The following is a 17,593-nucleotide window of genomic DNA, read 5'->3' as shown; positions in this document are numbered from 1 at the left end:
CTGAGTAGTTACTCGAAGGTTCCGGTTGGTGCCGCTGGCACGAGTATAGGGCACGCTTAGTATACACTAGGCATTTCCCAGGGCGGACGATTTACTGGTTATGTCCAGGCTTTGCGTCTCTGCAAGTCTGAATTGAAGGATTAACCACTTCCTCTAGAGATCGGGAAGCTCACTTCCCCAAGTATATTAGCCACTTTTCTTGCTGCGTGTTGAGAGACAATTGAGAAGGGACAACTCCCCTGTCTCCAATTTATAAGGAGAGCAAGTGAGAAATCGGAAGTCAAAGTCCTTCAAATCACCTCAGAAAACGGGAATTTACTACAGCATCGACCACCTACCCCCAGGGACCAAGGCATACATTTCCCACCGGTTTCTAGACATCTAGGCATCTGGACACTTAGACATTTATTTCCCTAGCTCACCCAGGCAAGCTTCCATCCCAGGGGACAAACAAGGGAAGAGGTGCATATCCAGTCCCCTAAGTGCCTCCACGGTGTCGTTGTCAGGAACCCTGGCGTCCCTACAAGGCTCTGGACCTTAGGCCCTTCATCCTAAGGTCCCTTTAAATACTTTGTCCCTTACCTGAGTCCCGCCCAGGACAGGTAATCACAAACCCCGCCCCTCTGCCAGAAACCGGGATCCGTCTGATTACAGGGAGAGGGGCACCCCTCCTTTCACTCCCCTCCCCTCTCCCCTATCCCCCATTCACAGCTGGCCTTAGCTGGCCTGGCCCAGGAAGCCCCAATTAAAGAAGAGGGGACAGTCGCTCACAGGTCTGGGCAGGTAAGTGAATGTCCCCTGGAGGCAGAGCCTGGCTTGGAGACCCTGGTCCCCCAGTTCTCTGCCCCTCTGGGACTCAGAAGCTTGGGTCCCCCAGTCCCAGGGGTCCAGGACCCCCACTCCCTTTGCCCCCCTGGACCCAAGAATATACTCTTTGCCTCTCCTGTTCTGGTCTCTCCTGTAATCTTTGATCTCTGTGGGTGGATGTGGTAATGAGCACAGGGAGAGGCATGTATAGGTGGAAACTACCTGGAAGAAAGGAATCTTGATCACCAACAGACATGGTCAAGAGCACCTACTATGTGCCAAAATTCATGCTGGGCGCTGCAGACCGGTAGAGAAAAAGATAAGCTCCCTGCTCCAGTCTCTGGAGGCACACACAGCTTTCACTCAAATCCTGCTTCTGAATCTTGCAAATCGCATGACCTTGGGCAATTCGTTTATCTCTCCGTGCCTCAGTTTCCTCATCTGTAAAGCGGGGATAAGAACAGCACTTCTGTGAAAACTAAATGGAGTTGATATAGGTAAACTACCTTGAACTACCTGGCCCAGGATACAGCCTAGGTAAGCGTCTGCTATTATTATTACAAATCATTACAATTTGTGGACCATAGAGTCCAGTCAGGGTGACCTGGCCCCATTCCCCAGGGGCTGAGGCACCTGATGTCTCCACCACGCCCCGTTTCAGGTGTTCGTAAAATATGAGGGGCTCCCCCTCTCTGCTGCTTCTGTACCTGGGATTGACCACCTGCTTGGACACCTCACCCAGTGGGGACCAAGACCCAGGTGAGTGTCTGGGGGAAGAGCCCGTGTCCAGGCGCAGACTCCACCTTCCCCTGACTCAGGAACCCTTGCCTCCAGTCCCCTCCTCCCTGAGCACTCCACAGCTCCCCATCCCCTGAGGTTGAGATTCTTCCATGTCCCCAGTCCCGGGAGCCCCCCATTTTTCTATGTTTCATGTTCTTTGGGTGCAGAAGTCTTCCTGGACTCCCCAGAAGCCCAGAGCTTTCTAAGAAGCCGTAGCCGGATTCCACGAGCCAATCACTGGGACCTGGAGCTTCTCACACCGGGGAACCTGGAACGGGAGTGTCGTGAGGAGCGGTGTTCCTGGGAGGAGGCACGGGAGTATTTTGAGGACAACACTCTGACGGTGAGAGCCCCTCTCCCCAGGCCCTGGGATGTCCTGGCCCCCAACTCCCTCTACCCTGGGTCTCAGAAGTCGGGGCGCAGGCAGGTTGGGGGGGGTGGACTCTCCCAGCTGATATGCTGTCTTTCCACCTGCTCTATTCTTACCCCTTCAAGGAGCGCTTTTGGGAGAGCTACATCTACAATGGCAAAGGAGGTGAGTGGGGGCGTGGGGGGGAACCCCTCTTGTTCTGTGCAGCTAAGGCAGCCCCCTTCCCGTGGAGGTCCGAACCCACACCCCCCGCCCCAAATGTGCCTCCTGCAAATTCCATGCTCCCTGAGTTCCTGGAGGGACTCAAAAGAGTCCCCTCCTTTGAGACTAGAGCCCCTGCCTGAGGAACCTACCACACTTATCTGGAGGAGGCCTCCTGTCCTTAGGAAGGAGGAAGTGCGGGTGGAGAGAGGGGTGACAGCCCAGGGGCCTGTCGGGCTTCAGGCTCAGAGGTGCTAACCTCTTTGGAGTGCAGAGCCCCGGCCCCTTTTGCAGCTTGGTTGCTAGGGGGACTGCTCCCTAGCAACAGGGCCTGGCCAAGGCAGGCCGGGCATTGGAAGCCTGTGCATCCTCACCTGCCCAGTCCGCCCACCCCCAACCCTTCCTGTGAGTTCTAAGGCCCCACCATGGCTGCAGTCTTGTTGCTAAGGGGGGACTGCTCCTTAGCAACGAGGCCTGGCCAGGCCGGACCAAGGAAGCCTGCAGCACTCACTACCTGGCTGGCTTCCCCTCCCCCACGGGCCCATCCCAGCCTTGGCCTGGTTACTAAGGAGGCCTCCCTAGCAACCACACCTAGCCAGGCTCAGGACCCAAGGCCCACTGCCCAGGGAGGAACCCCCTCCCGGTACCAGATGCCCCACCCCTCCCCGTGGCCTGGTTGCTAGGGTGGATGCCCCTTAGCAACAAGCCCTGGGTCTGCTGGAGTCCTCACACTGGAGCCTGGTTGCTAGGGGAGGTAACTACCTCGCTGCTGGCCTACTGTGGCCCAGTGGCTTCTTGAATCTACCTGAAACATATCAGAATCTGGAGGGCCTGCCTTCTGGGCGCAGCTCTTCGCTAAGGGGGCTAAAAGCCACCAGAGATTCACTGTTTGAGGAAAGCTCCCCACCCAGTGCTACAGGAAGTCTCCCCAGCAGCAAGACAGAGGAGGGCCTCACAGACCTTTGGAGTTCTCCCTGTGTGCCTGTTTCTCCTCAGAAGCATGGCCTTGGATTGCTAAAGGCCTAGGGTCCTAGCAAAGGGTCCCCCCGAGTTCTAGACACCCAATGATCTGTTGCTGGGGGGAGGTCCCTAAATTCCCCCATTGATAAATGGATTTTTCATAGCCCAGTAAATTCAGAAGCCTTCCTGTGGATTCTCCTCTTCCTTCAGAGTTGAGGTCTCGTCCCTCAGTGGTCTCAGTGGTTGGTAAAGGGACTGCGTTCCAGAGGGGAAGTGTTGTTAGATAAAACACAGGACACCCCCACCCCCATCAGTTAAATTTGAATTTTAAACACACAAGACTAGGGACGCCTGGGTTGCTCAGTCGGTTAAGGGGTTAAGACATCCAACTGGGCTCTTGATTTCAGCTCAGGTCATGATCTCACAGTTTGTGCGATCAAGTCCCGTGTCGGGCTCTGCCCTAACAGTTCCGAGCCTGCTTGGGATTCTCTCTGTCCCTCTCTCTCTACCCCTCCCCTGTTCATGCTTTCTCTCTCTCTCAACATAAATAAATAACCATTAAAAATGCACATGAATAAATTTTTTAGTCTAAGTATGTTCTTTTTAAAATTTTTTATTAAAAAATTTTTAAATGTTTTTATTTTTGAGAGAGAGAGTGTGAGCAGGGGAGGGGCAGAGAGAGAGGGAGACACAGAATCCGAAGCAGGCTCCAGGCTCTGAGCTGTCAGCACAGAGCCTGACGTGGGGCTTGAACCCATAAACCATGAGATCATGAACCGAGCCAAAATCAGACGCTCAAACGACTGAACCACCCAGACGCCCCTTTTTAAAAACAATTTTTAAGTTTATTTATTTATTTTGAGAGAGAGAGTGAGTGTGGGGGGTGGGGGGGTGGGCAGAGAGAAGAGAGAGAGAATTCCAAGCAGGCTATACTCTGTCAGCGTGGAGCCAGATTTGGGACTTGAACTGACGAACTGTGAGATCATGACCTGACCCTAAATCAAGAGTCAGATGTTTAAGTGACTGAGCCACCCAGGCACCCCTAGTGTCCTAAATATTACATGGGGCATAGTTATACTAAAAAAAAAAAATTATTCATTGTATATCTAAAATTAGTATTTAATAGGGTATCATACATTATTATTTGCTAAATCGGGCAACGGTCAGTGTGGGGGCAGCTGAGCTCCCTACCCAGATGGATTTTGTTCAGGAGGGACTCAAGCCACACTGCGTCCAGGGAGGGGCGCCTCTGTCACCACGGGGATACAGCTGCCATATTTTCTAGTCCTGGATGAAGTTATCGTAGACCCTTTATGTGTTTGATCTCAATGAATTTCACAGCCTGTGGGGGAGGAGTTATTCCCATTTTACAGGGCAGCAGATGGAGGCTTATAGAAATGAGTACGTTCAGTTGCCTGGAGTCACATACCTAGGAAGTGGCCCCAGTTCTGCTTTGCTTCTTGGCCTGTACTCCTCCCTCTGTGGGAAGGCATTGGGTTGTTGAGGTGGGTGACAGCCCCTGACACGGTGCCACCCCCCCCCCCCTTCCCCACTGCAGGGCGTGGACGTGTGGATGTAGCAGGCCTGGCTGTGGGGCTGACATCGGGCATCCTGCTCATTGTCCTGGCCAGCTTGGGAGCCTTTTGGTATCTGCACTGCCGACGACGGGGTAGAGGCCAGCAGCCCTGTCCCCAAGAGTAAGGGTGATTCAGAGAGAAGGCGTTTGAGGGCTGGAAAGCAGGGGGAGGAGAGGAAGGAGGAGACGAGTCAAGGATTGGGGCAGGTGGGCACGAGAGGAAAGGTCTGAGAAGACTATCACGTGGAAAGTCAGTCTGTGAGCTTGCGTATGTCCAGTCGCGTGTCTGTCTGTCTGTCTGACTATATCCTCAGTAGCTGGCACACAGTAGGAGCTCATTCAGTATCTGCTGCGTGTCTTCATGGTACCGTATTTATGTGTGACTATCACTCTGTGTGTATCGTGTCTGGCGAGGCTGTTAGCGGTAAGGTCTCTGGGTGTCTGTAGCATGTCAGTTTCCGTGGTGACAGGCTGTCACACATGTTTGTGTGTGCCTTATGAGTTGTCTAGGCATGTGTTTCTCAGTGGCAGGGTCTAAAAAGGTGCTTGAGTGTCAGTCTTGGAAGTATAGTGGGTCTGGGGGTTTTTAGGAAGAGGTTATTATAAGGGGCACTGGGAGATTTGTGACTGGGTGTATCTCTGTGTTATGTCTGTATCAGTGTGTGTCTGCCTACCTCTCTGCAGGGCTGGTTTTTTTCTCCATGACTCTCCCTGTGTCTGGAACACATGTATGTCTGTGAATGAGTATGTCTCAGCAGTTGATGTCTGTCTGCCTGTGTTCGTCCGCCTCTCATTCTGAGGAGCTTTTCTGTGTGGCGGGTCAGGTTCAAGGTGACCCTCATTTCCTCTGGTCTTTCTCCCTTCCACCCTCAGAGTCTCTGTGTCCCTAGGTCTTCCCTCCTCCTCCCAAATCTCTCTATCCTGTACGTCTCTCCTGCTAACAGTGTACTTTCTGTCCCCAGGGCTGAGCTCATTAACCCCCTGAGTCCCTTGGGCAATGTAGGCCCCCCGACGCCCCTGCCTCCACCGCCACCCCCAGGTCTCCCCACCTACGAGCAGGCGCTGGCGGCCTCTGGGGTGCACGACGCACCTCCGCCCCCCTACACCAGGTACTGGGCTGGGCTTCTACCCGGGGGTGGGGCTCAGAGGGGAGGATGCTGCGAGAGGAGGGGCGTGGGCTCAGGGGCGGGACTTGGAATTTTGAGCTTATTATCCGGGGCGAGGCTTGGAGCGCGGGGGCGGGGTCCTATGCAATTGTCTGGGGGCGTGGCCCAGCGTTGTCGGTGTGGAGCCTTACAGGAGGGTGGGTCTTGTACCCAGAGGGTCTGCGATTGGCTGAGACGCCCGCGGGCGGGTCGGAGTGGTCTTAGTTGAGGGGGGAAAAACAGCCGGGTCTTTGACTCCCCATTGTGCCCCTCCCCATGCAGCCTCAGGAGGCCTCGCTGAAGAGCTGTTTCAGAGCCGGTGTTCCCCAGATTCACAGCGGATTCCAGAGCCCCCAGGCCTCTTAAACCACGTAGCTGAGCTTGAGGAGTGGTGGGAGTAGTGGTCGTCCGGCCCGAGGCCTACCCTGGCACACGTGTTTCCGCCAAGTACGGATACACGCGTATCCCCGGCCAACGTGTTCCCTCGTCCCGGGTTACTCGCGGGCCCCCACGCTCTCCTGACGGTGGGGGTACCCGGCAGCCCCGCCCCCCGGGGGTAGGCTTGCGTGGAAACTCGGACCCCGGCGCGTGGGCCCGGTGTACCGACTCGCGTGAGTGAGCAGGTGTGACAAGGCCATCGCCCTCCAGTGCTACGGGCCACACACACGCGCATGTTTTCGTGTGCTCTCCTTGCACGCACACGGGCGCTCTGCAATCCAGGGAAAGGGTGGGGGGCATATTTGCAAGTGTGCTCTTTGGGGTCAGGCTCGCATTGCACCGGGAGACTGGAGTTGTGCTTCTCTCATAAATTACAATGCTTTCGTAAAAGAGACAAAAAGTGAACGCAAAAAATAAAAATCAAACTGAATTGCATTCCCGGGTGCGTCTGCGCGCGGCGGAGTTGGCTTTCTGTACAAACGCTGCGCCCTACACCCCCAGGCCGTGCTAGCGCTCTGTATCTTTCTCTCTCTCTCGCTCTCTCTCTCTTTTTTTTTTTTTTTTTTTGCATTTGCACGGGATTGTGGGAGGAAGCGGAGCGCAGCCAGACACCCCGCCGCCCGCCCCCCCTTCCCCTCCCCCCTCCCCCAGCCGCCTTGTGCAAAGATGGCTGCACCGTGAGCGCAGAGGAGGAGGAGGCGGCGGCGGCGGCGGCGAGAGAGCGAGCACCCAGCGCCCGCACCCACCCCGGGGCCGCCCGGGACGCCCCCTCCTGAGCGCGCTCCCTCCCTTCTCTCTTGCAAGCGCCGGGGCAAAGGCGGAGACAGCGGGGTCCCTCCTACCCCCCTTTCCCTCCAGGGGGAACCCCCCTTCCCCCCTCCTTGGCTCGGCGGCTGCACCCCCTCCCTTGCCCGCCCCTCCGCCCCTGCCCCCTCCCTCCCCAGCCCGGGGCCTTCCCGGGCCTTCGGCGGCTGCAAAGAAAAAAAGAGAGAGAGAGAGAGAGGGGAAAAAAAAAGCAGCAGCGGAGGGAGCGGCGGCGGAGGAGAGCGCGCGCGCGCCCCCTCCCTCCCTCCCTCCCTCCCTCCCCCTCCCCCCAATTTCCACCGCGGCCAATTCATGGACAGGAACTACCCCAGCGCCGGCTTCGGGGACCCGCTCGGCGCCGGGGCGGGATGGAGTTACGAGAGGTCAGCGAAAGCTAGGTAAGGAGCTGAGGGTGGCCTGGAGGAAGGGGCCAAGGGGTGGGGGCCCAGCCCGGCCGGGCCTGGCCCGCCTGGCGAAGCGTGCATCGCAAACTCCCCTCCGGCTTGCAAGGGAGCGGCCTTCCTCGGTTTGCAACAACGCCGCCGCCCCAGTTTGCAAATTGCAAACTCCTCCAAAGCCAGCTCCGGCATGCAAAGGGAGAGATGCAGCGGGAAAATGGGGGTGCAAAACAATTTCGGACGGAAAGGCCCTGGGAAGGTGGGAGGGACTGGCGAAGCAAGGCCTGGATTTCCCCCCATCCTTGGATTCCCGGCTTGCTGATCCCTCCTCCCTGCATCCCGGGCTCTGCTCTTGCATAGGTGGGATGGAAAGGAGAATTAGAACGCAGACCTGGGGGGAGCCCCCCCTCCCGTCCTATTGTTCCGGGACTGCGCGAGGCCGCGCCACTCGGGCCCCCCCCCCCCCCGAAATTCCGCGCGCAGAGTGGGCACGGGGCCCCGCCCCCTTCCCAAGCTGGGGTTCTGTGTGTGTGAGGGGGGGGGGTCCTGGAATCTGAGACACGCCCCCTTGGGCTCCCCCACCCCCCAAAGGCAGAGAATCCTAGTGGATGGCGAGGAGCGGAGTATTTGACCTCTTGAGTCCCAGCCGTGAATTGGGGCCGTTGCATGGGAAGATTCAGATATTTCCCTGGTGTGTGGTTGTGTGCGTGATCGTGGGCCCTGTTGGTGCTTAGTTGGCACCCTGCTCACCTGCGAATCAGCCCCCTTCCTGCTGTTTATGTCCTGCCTTCACTCTTCACCTGTCCCCAACCCCCCCACCTCCTGGGTTTCCCAGCATGGCTGGGCATGACCCCACATGTGTTAGGATTTTCCATTTGGGACTTCTCGCTCTGTATATTTCCTTCCCCACGGGTGAGCTGGATAGTCGTTTGCACACACACCTGGCTTTGCAAGGGCCCATGCATTTGAACCTCAACCCCGCGGGATGGACGTTGTTCATGTTCACACTTGTACCTGGTACTTTCCCCTAGTCCTATCCCCTCCCCACCCCCTATCCCAGCCTTTTGGGGAACAATCTACCTCCTGCTCCTGACTCGGGACCCTATATGAGGTTCAGGGCCATGTGTTCCCACGTGTCTGCATTAGAGTGGGCGTCCGTGTGCACCCCTCAGGTGGGCCCCGGGGCCTTGTGTCGTCCAGGGGATAGTGGGCTCGGTAGGAAGTCCATGCCTTTTGAATTTTCAACTTGGGGCACTTCCCTCTGACTCTTCACCCTCTTCTGTTTGCCTCGTCGTTGTGCATGTCTGTTTGTAAACGTGAGACTATCTGGGCTCTATTTATTGGGGCTTGAGTGGGGAATGTTTCATGGCTCTTTTCATTGGGTACCCCGGTTCCCTTGGTCTTCTTTCCTTTAGGGCCCAAGGTTCCTTAGGGATAACCCCCAGTCAGCTGTAAGATTCCCCCCCACACCCCGGGGGATTTGCTGAGTTCCATTCTCCTAGGGTAGCTGCAGAGGACACCCTAACATCTCTCCCTTCCCCCCAGCTTGGTCTATGGCAGCTCCAGGACCTCGCACCCCGAGACCGACATCTTACACCGCCAGGCCTACGCGGCCCCCCACCCACTGCAAAGCTATGCCACCAACCACCACCCAGCAGGTACGGCCCCCGTCCCGCCCCGCCTGGGCTGGCCCTCCCTCCCAGGCAGCTGGTTGGCTGCTGAAAGTTCCACCCCTCCTAATTGGCCGTGCCCTGCGTCCTGGCCCGCCCCTTGCTGCCTCTCCTCTGATTGGTTGCCTCTGAGGCTGCTGGTCCCTGCTCAATTTCACGCTGGATTCGTCCACCCTTGTCTCTGGCCCCGCCTCTTTCGCTCCAATTGGCCCCGTCCCCTCAGCCCCCAAATCCCACCTTCTCTTCCAGGCTTTTCCTCCTGTCTATCCCACCCCAATCCTTTCCCTCTAGGTTTGCCCATCCTCTTGGCTCCTTGGCGCTCTGAATTCGTTCTTCCTGATTCCTTTTCTTTCTGATTGGCTCTAAGTCTTTGGACCTCCCTGTTTTTCCTTGGGTCTGCCCACCACCTTATTCTTTTCCCTGTAGTCCTACCTCTAACGATTCTGATTGGTTTCCTTCTTCCTGGGTGGACGTGCAAGTAGATTACATTATCCAGTTTGATCCTTAACTTTCCTGGTTGGCTCCTTCCCTTGTCTCCTCTTTATTTATTTTTTTTTTGTTTTTTGTTTTTTTTCTGGATCCTCCCACTTGAACTCAATCCCTTTAGACCTGCCCTCTTCCTACTAAGTGGCTCCAGTCATCCCATCTTTTCCCCTTCCTTGCTAGAATTGCCCAAATCCTTTTGTGTCTCCCTCCCCCTTCCACCAAGAACTCTGTCCTGTTGTGCCCACTTCCTTTGATTCTGGGTTTTTCTACTCTTTTGTTTACCTTTCCTCTCCTGGGCTCCCTGCCCTTACGATTGGACTACACTCCATCCTACTTATTGCTTTCCTTTTTCCCCTTTGTTATCCTCTGCCCTGTCTCCTCAGCTTGGCTGTGTCCACTTTATCCCCTTGGAATCTATCTCTTTACATTTTCCAACCCTTTTCCCTGACCTGACTTGCTTTTGGCCTCTTCCTTTTCCCTTTCAACTTGGCCTTATACCCCACTTTGCTGACTCTAACCCCCTTGTCCTTGGCCAGGCCTCTCTGGACTCTTCGACACTGGCCTCCACCACGCGGGCTCAGCAGGGCCCGACGCCTCCGTCATGAACCTCATCTCGGCCCTGGAGTCCCGGGGCCCCCAGCCTGGCCCCTCTGCTTCCTCTCTCCTCTCCCAGTTCCGCAGTCCTTCCTGGCAAACAGGTAAGCCCAGCGCCGATCCAGGAGGGCCAGGGTGGGGCTGGCATGTGGTCCGCCCTGACCTGTGGTCTTCTCCGTCATCCCTAGCCATGCACACGCCAGGCCCCACGGAGCTCTTCATTTCGGGCGCCCTGCCGGGTTCCAGCACCTTTCCATCCTCCTCTGCCCTGTCGGCCTACCAGCACCCGGCTTCCTTCGGCAGCCGCCCCTTCCCAGTGCCCTCGTCCCTCAGCCTTCAAGATCCCCCATTCAGTCCCCCAGCTAACGGGCTCCTGTCCCCTCATGATGTGTTGCACCTAAAGCCCTCGCAAGCACCCACGGTGCCATCCTCGCTGGGCTTCGAGCGCCTGGCAGGGGGCGGTGTCCTGGGGCCTGCTGGTCTCGGCCCGGCCCAGACCCCTCCTTACCGCCCCGGCCCTCCTGACCCACCCCCACCCCCCCGCCACCTCCCGACTCAGTTCAACCTGCTGGCTTCCTCTTCCGCTGCTGCCGCTGCCGCCGAGCAATCTTCCCCACAGCTCTACAACTTCTCGGGTGCTGCGCCGGGCCCCCCCGCCACCCGAGCGGGCCCTGCCCCGCCAGGACACCGTCATCAAGCACTACCAGCGGCCGGCAAGTGCACAGCCCCCGCCGCCCCCGCCACCAGCCCACGCCCTCCAGCATTACCTGAGCTGTGGAGGCAGCTACTCCTCCATGGGCCACAGGGCTAACCTGGCCTGTAGCCCCCTGGGCGGCGGGGAGCCCTCCCCTGGTGCTGGCGAGCCTAGCAAGGCTGGGCCCAGCGGAGCCACGGCTGGAGCATCGGGCCGGGCTGCAGGCCCAGAGGCGGCTGGAGGAGGTGGGGCTGCGGGTGGCGCTGGAGGTTACCGCCCCATCATTCAGTCGCCCGGTTACAAGACAGGCAAAGGCGGTTACGGAGCAGCTGCGGGTGCTGCCAACAGGCCCCCCCCCGCCCCGTTCAACCGCCACGCCCAAATGCCAGAGTCTGGGTGGGCCAGCAGCAGCCTATGCCACTGGGAAGGCCTCTGGGGCTGGCGGGGCCGGGGGCCAAGCCTATTCCCCTGGACAGCCCCAAGGGCTTCTAGGACCCCAGGCCTACGGGCAAGGGTTTGGAGGGGGTCAAGCACAGGACTTGAGCAAAGGCCCTAGCTACTCTGGGGGGCCCCCACAGCCCCCCAGTGGCCCCCCCGCCTCCTGGCCTAGCCACGTGTCAGAGCTACTCCCCGGATCAGCTGCAGGGGCAGCTGTATGGGGTTCAGGGTGAGCCATACCCCGGGCCAGCTGCCCATTCCCAGGGGCTGCCCACAGCCAGCCCCTCGCTCAGCTACAGTACTGGCCATTCCCCGGCGCTCTCGGGTCACGGAGGTGGCTGGGGGCCCAGCTCCCTGGGGGGTGGCGGCGAGGCCAGCCCTTCTCACATCATCCGCCCACTGCAGTCGCCGCCTGCCCCCGGCCGCCCGCCTGGAGTCGGCTCTCCGGGAGCCCCTGGCAAATACCTGAGTTCCGTCTTGGCCTCGGCCCCTTTCCTGGCGCCTCCGGGAGCCGGCAGCTATGCAGCCGGAGCAGGTGGCTACAAAGGCAAAGGGGATGGCTCGGAGCTGCTGGCTGGCCCCGGCGGGCCTCCTGCCGAGCGCACGGAAGATGAGGAATTCCTCATCCAGCATCTCCTACAGGCACCCAGCCCCCCACGGACCTCAGGGGCAGACGGCTTGGTGGGTGAAGATGGGGCAGCGGATGCCTCCAAGGGACTTGGGGGTAGTGGTGGGGCCGGGGGTCCACCGGGCACACCCTACGAGCTGGCCAAGGAAGACCCCCAGAGGTATCACCTGCAGAGTGTCATCCGGACGAGTGCCAGCCTCGACGAGGGTGCCACAGCAGCCCTGGAGCTGGGCCTGGGGAGGCTGAAGGAGAAGAAGAAAGGGCCGGAACGAGGTGGCGAGACACCCGAGGGGCTGGCCACCTCAGTGGTCCACTATGGGGCAGGTGCCAAGGAGCTGGGGGCCTTTCTCCAAAAGAGCCCGCCGCCCCCACCCCCCCCCGCCCAGCCTGCCCCGCCCCCGCCCCCCGGCCTCCTCCTGGAGGCCGGGGGCCCTGACCTCCCACTGGTGCTGCCTCCGCCTCCCCCACCACAACTGCTCCCTTCTGTCCTTAGCCACGCCCCCAGCCCCTCTCCCAGTGCCCCCAAGGTTGGCGTTCATCTCCTTGAGCCAGCCACCCGTGATGGGGCGCCCCAGGCGCCCCCGCCGCCGCCCCCACCTCCGCCACCCATGCCCCTCCAGCTTGAGGCCCACCTCCGAAGCCACGGCCTGGAGCCTGGTGCCCCCAGCCCCCGCCTGCGACCCGAGGAGAGTCTGGAGCCCCCAGGCGCCATGCAGGAGTTGCTTGGGGCCCTGGAGCCACTGCCCCCAGGGCCTGGTGACACTGGCGTAGGCCCACCTAATACCGAGGGCAAGGATCCCTCAGGTGCCTACCGCAGCCCCAGCCCGCAAGGCACAAAGGCCCCCCGCTTTGTGCCACTCACGTCCATCTGTTTTCCTGACTCCTTGCTCCAAGACGAGGAGCGCAGCTTCTTCCCCACCATGGAGGAGATGTTCGGCGGAGGGGCGGCAGACGACTATGGCAAGGCCGGGCCGCCTGAGGACGAGGGTGACCCCAAGGCGGGGACTGGGCCGCCTCCCGGCCCCCCTGCCTATGATCCCTATGGGCCCTACTGCCCTAGCCGGGCGTCTGGAGCTGGGCCTGAGACGCCGGGCCTGGGCCTGGACCCCAACAAACCGCCTGAGCTGCCCTCCACGGTCAATGCCGAGCCTCTGGGCCTGATCCAGAGTGGGCCACACCAGGCGGCCCCGCCACCCCCGCCTCCCCCTCCACCGCCGCCACCTGCCTCTGAGCCCAAGGGAGGCTTGACCTCACCCATCTTCTGCTCTACCAAGCCAAAGAAGCTGCTCAAGACGTCCTCCTTCCACCTGCTACGGCGCCGCGACCCGCCCTTCCAGACGCCCAAGAAGTTGTACGCCCAGGAGTACGAGTTTGAGGCGGATGAGGACAAGGCCGATGTGCCCGCTGATATCCGCCTCAACCCTCGGCGCCTGCCCGACCTGGTGTCCAGCTGCCGTTCCCGCCCGGCCCTTTCACCCCTGGGTGACATCGACTTCTGTCCACCCAACCCAGGCCCCGATGGCCCCAGGCGCCGTGGCCGCAAGCCGACAAAGGCCAAGCGCGATGGCCCACCCCGGCCCCGGGGTAGGCCCCGGATCCGCCCGCTGGAGGTCCCCACCACTGCTGGGCCAGCCTCAGCCTCCACACCCACTGATGGAGCCAAGAAACCTCGGGGCCGGGGCCGTGGTCGGGGCAGGAAGGCCGAGGAGGTAGGGGGCACACGGCTGGAGCCCCTGAAGCCACTTAAGGTGAGGGGGACTGGGGTCTGGATGGCTTAAGTTTTCAAGAAAGCGGAGGGTTGGGGCCACGGTGGAGGTTCTGGGGTGTGATGGGGGCTGTGGTTTACGTTCCTGAAACTTGTGAGGAAATGAATCTCTGGGCTGGGATTCCAGGCTTCCACTGTTGGAGGGATCTGAGAATTGACACTTTGGGGTCTGGAGGGAGGGAGGTACAGGGTATTGGAGCTTAGGTTCTTAGGTGCTAGGTCTTAAAGGACCAGCGATCGGGGGTTCCTAGATTCCTGCGTCTTGGGGGTGCGGGCGGAGGGTCTGGAGATTGGGTTCCTGGGCTGTAAGCAAAGGAGGATCAGGGAGCATCGAGGGAGGAACTCCAGTCCTGTTGTTCTGGAATCAGAAGGGGTCTGTGGGCTTGAATTCTAGAGTTCTACAGGCTGAAAGTGGGAATTTGACCTGAGTCTTAAGTGAGGGTTGGGGGCCTGCGCTCCTGCTTCTGATGGGGGAGGGGACTTGGGGCCCCAGATCCGTGGGTCCCGACTCCCCGTCGCCCCAATATCTAGATCAAGCTGTCTGTGCCCAAGGCCGGCGAGGGTCTGGGAGCCTCGTCAGGCGACGCTGTATCCGGCGCTGACCACAACAGCCTGGACTCCAGCCTGACTCGGGAGAAGATTGAGGCCAAGATCAAGGAGGTGGAAGAAAAGCAGCCAGAGATGAAGTCCGGCTTCATGGCCTCCTTCCTGGACTTCCTCAAGTCAGGCAAGCGTCATCCGCCACTCTATCAGGCCGGCCTGACGCCCCCACTCAGCCCCCCCAAGAGCGTGCCGCCCTCTGTGCCGGCCCGGGGCCTGCAGCCCCAGCCCCCTGCCGCCCCCACTGTGCCACACCCCCCGCCTGCCGGCGCCTTCGGGCTGGGGGGCGCACTGGAGGCGGCCGAGAGCGAGGGGCTAGGGCTGGGCTGCCCTTCGCCCTGCAAACGGCTGGACGAGGAGCTGAAGCGCAACCTGGAGACGCTGCCCTCCTTCTCCTCGGACGAAGAAGACTCTGTGGCCAAGAACCGGGACCTGCAGGAGAGCATCTCCTCAGCCATCTCCGCTCTTGATGACCCACCCCTCGCTGGGCCTAAGGACACTTCCACCCCAGATGTGCCCTCCTTGGCAACTGAGGCTTCAGTGCCAGGGCCTCCGCCACTCCCGGGGCTCCCTAGCAGCAATGGCACACCCGGTGAGCTCGGGGATGATGGTTTGGGGGCGGGAAGGGGCTTTCCTGTTGTTCAGGTCACAGGGTACAGTTGTGCGGGTTGTGCACTGTTTAAGGGACATTGTTCACGTAGAGGAAGTAGATTCTCTTGTTTACGAAAGTAACTTGTTAATTGAGGGCAAACAGGCGTTTTTAGGAAGAAAGGTAGCATTTTCTAATTTGCCCACAGATGCTAAGTGGGCTAAAGGGCCCCAAGGTGGGCACTGGAGAATGTGGGAAATGGGGCAGGTTATAAGCGATAGGGACAGGTGGGTGACAGGGTACTGAGAGAGCTTTTAAAACTGGTGAGGATATGGAATCTGAGAAGGAGCTGGGATTTAGAGATGTATGGCAAAGGACAGAAAGGTATCTGGGGGTAGGGAGAGACTTGGGGAGGGTAGTTGATAGAGACTGGAACATTGACTAGTTGGGTCTCGTGGGGGGGGCAGGAGGGAAAGGCTGGGGGTATGGCAGGGTCTGGATGGTGTTCTGTCCTGAGAGAGGCTTTGGGCAAATTTTAAGGTGCTTCACTGGAGAGGGAATGAAGGCGTTGATTCGGAGGAAGGCAGCGGGGGCAGTTAATGAGGGCTTGAGGGCTCAGAGGTGTCCTAGGGAAGGGAGAGCGCTTCTAGGGGGTTGCAGAAGAGTGGGAAATGGAGAGGGAGGCTGAAGGGCAGAGGTGAGAAGAAATGCCGGGGGCTTCTGAACAAACAGTGTCAGGGTTCGCTGAAATGGGAATGAGTATTGGGGTTCAGGAACCTTGGAAGGCTCATAGCTCAGGACACGGCTTGAGAGGAAGCAGTTTTAGGCGTCGGGAGGGATTTTAAGGCAGTAGAGGGGGCCGTTAGAAAAGCCCTTGGAGAGTTCAGTGGGAAGTAGAGGACATTGATGATCTTGAGAGTAGAGGGCAGTCTGAGGGAAGGGCAGGGAGAGCTTGGGGGGGAGGAGGACAAGACCCCCTGAGCAGGAAATGAGGAGGAAGAGGTGCAGAGTGAATGCTTGGGGAATTGGGACGGAAGGCGGAAGATGGGAGGTGAGGGCCGGCAAGGGCTTTGAGGCAACTGAGCGGTGTTTCTGGACTCAAATGGGCATGAGGCGTGGGAAATGGGTTTCAGGGGCTCAGAAGGTCCTCTGGAGCTGGGAAGGGGGTCTCCTGGAGGGACTTTGACCTAGCAGAAGGCCTTTGGGGGAGTTGACCTGTTGGCATTGCAAGGGACGTTCCGGAACAAGAGAAGAGGTGCAAGGGCTGGTGAATGGCATTTGGGAACTAGGAGCCACGTCAGGGCAGGGCAAGGAGCTTTGGAGGGACTTGGGGTGAGGGCAAGGGGGAGATGGACTGGGGTTGGAGACCGTTGAAGGATGAGGAAGGGTCTGTGGTGAGACAAGAGAGGACTGATTTTTTGTTGTTTAATGTCTATGTGTTTAGAGTGTATGTGCACGCAAGCAAGGGTGTGGGGGCAAAGAGAGAAGAAGAGAGAATCCAGCAGGCTCTGCAATGTCAGCGCAGAGCCCGGCGCAAGGCTCGATCCCATGAACTGTGAGATCGTGACCTGAGTGGAAATCAGGAGTCAGATACTTAACTGACTGAGCCACCCACGCGTCCCCAGAGAGGACTGGTTTTAATGGGGAGTGGGGGCGGGGGGGACATTGAGTAATGCTACAATACAAGGGACAGAAGGGGAGAGTATTTAGAGACTGGGAAGAGGGGTGGGGACAGAGCACCACATTTGGGTGGGAAGGCTTATTAGGACACTGGAGAGAGAAGTTAAGGGAATAGTCTTCCTTTGGCCTCCTCAGGCAGAGGTGGGTCGTAAAAGTCCCAGAGCGGGGCGCCTGGGTGGCTCAGTCCGTTAAGCGTCCAACTTCGGCCCAGGTCATGATCTCACAGCTCATGAGTTCGAGGCCCTGCATTGGGCTCTGTGCTGACAGCTCAGAGCCCGGAGCCTGCTTGGCATTCTGTGTCTCCCTCTCTCTGCCCCTCCCCCGCTCAGCTGCGTGCTCGCTCTCTCTCTCTCTCAAAAATAAATAAAAAATCATTAAAAAATAAATAGAAGTCCAGGAGGGGAAGGGCGCCTGACTGGCTCAGTCTGTGGAGCAGGAGCGGGTGTAGAGATTACATAAAAATAAAATCTGGAAAAAAAATAACAAGGAAAGTCGGGGAGGGGGCAGGCGACAGGTAAGCAGCCTCAGGAGCCCTGATTAGGAGGAAGGGCAAGAGCAGAAGAGTAAGAAGTGGAGGTGAGCGGGATTTGCAGCAGAGATGGGTGTTAGGGTGCTCGGTGGAGAGCAGTTCCCGTTGATCAGGAGGGATGTGGGGGTGCACAGCAGGAAGGGGGCTGGCTGTGTTGGGACGCTGGAGAGGAGGGTGGGGGCTGATACTGATTGACCCTGACAGCGGCCTTGAGGGACCTGCGCGGTGAGGGCCGAGGGGGCCTCGCGGTGCCGGCGGCGCCGTAGTCCGCCCTGACGCCCCTCTCGCCCCCAGAGCCCCCGCTGCTGGAGGAGAAGCCCCCGCCCTCGCCGCCCCCCGCCCCGACGCCGCAGCCACCGCCGCCGCCGCCGCCACCCCCACCGCCGGCCCTGCCCTCGCCGCCCCCGCTGGTGGCCCCCGCGCCCAGCTCGCCGCCCGCCC

The 17,593-nt window shown here is 59.4% G+C and overlaps 2 protein-coding genes across 2 annotated transcripts in view; both read left to right on the top strand.

Moving 5' to 3' along the window:
• The first annotated feature begins 27 nt into the window (after positions 1 to 27).
• Positions 28 to 6,697, top strand: PRRG2 (proline rich and Gla domain 2). The gene is made up of 8 exons (XM_049621598.1): positions 28 to 783; positions 1,240 to 1,344; positions 1,469 to 1,566; positions 1,755 to 1,930; positions 2,083 to 2,122; positions 4,677 to 4,815; positions 5,657 to 5,803; positions 6,122 to 6,697. The coding sequence occupies exons 3-8, from the start codon at positions 1,482 to 1,484 to the stop codon at positions 6,138 to 6,140; spliced, it is 606 nt and encodes a 201-aa protein (XP_049477555.1). The 5' UTR covers positions 28 to 783; positions 1,240 to 1,344; positions 1,469 to 1,481; the 3' UTR covers positions 6,141 to 6,697.
• A 225-nt stretch (positions 6,698 to 6,922) lies between these two features.
• PRR12 (proline rich 12) overlaps positions 6,923 to 17,593 on the top strand; it is a 32,552-nt gene continuing 21,881 nt past the window's right edge. Inside the window, 9 exon segments of the mRNA XM_049622065.1 lie at positions 6,923 to 7,479; positions 9,025 to 9,137; positions 10,172 to 10,333; positions 10,418 to 10,881; positions 10,883 to 11,272; positions 11,274 to 11,513; positions 11,515 to 13,737; positions 14,286 to 14,946; positions 17,447 to 17,587. Of these exon segments, the coding sequence (XP_049478022.1) occupies positions 7,394 to 7,479; positions 9,025 to 9,137; positions 10,172 to 10,333; positions 10,418 to 10,881; positions 10,883 to 11,272; positions 11,274 to 11,513; positions 11,515 to 13,737; positions 14,286 to 14,946; positions 17,447 to 17,587 (4,480 nt within the window). The 5' untranslated portion in view covers positions 6,923 to 7,393.

Source organism: Panthera uncia (genome assembly GCF_023721935.1).
Source record: "Panthera uncia isolate 11264 chromosome E2 unlocalized genomic scaffold, Puncia_PCG_1.0 HiC_scaffold_19, whole genome shotgun sequence".
Classification (NCBI taxonomy): Eukaryota; Metazoa; Chordata; class Mammalia; order Carnivora; family Felidae; genus Panthera; species Panthera uncia.
Note: the sequence above shows the minus strand (reverse complement) of the source record. Positions and strands in the feature narration are given on the sequence as shown.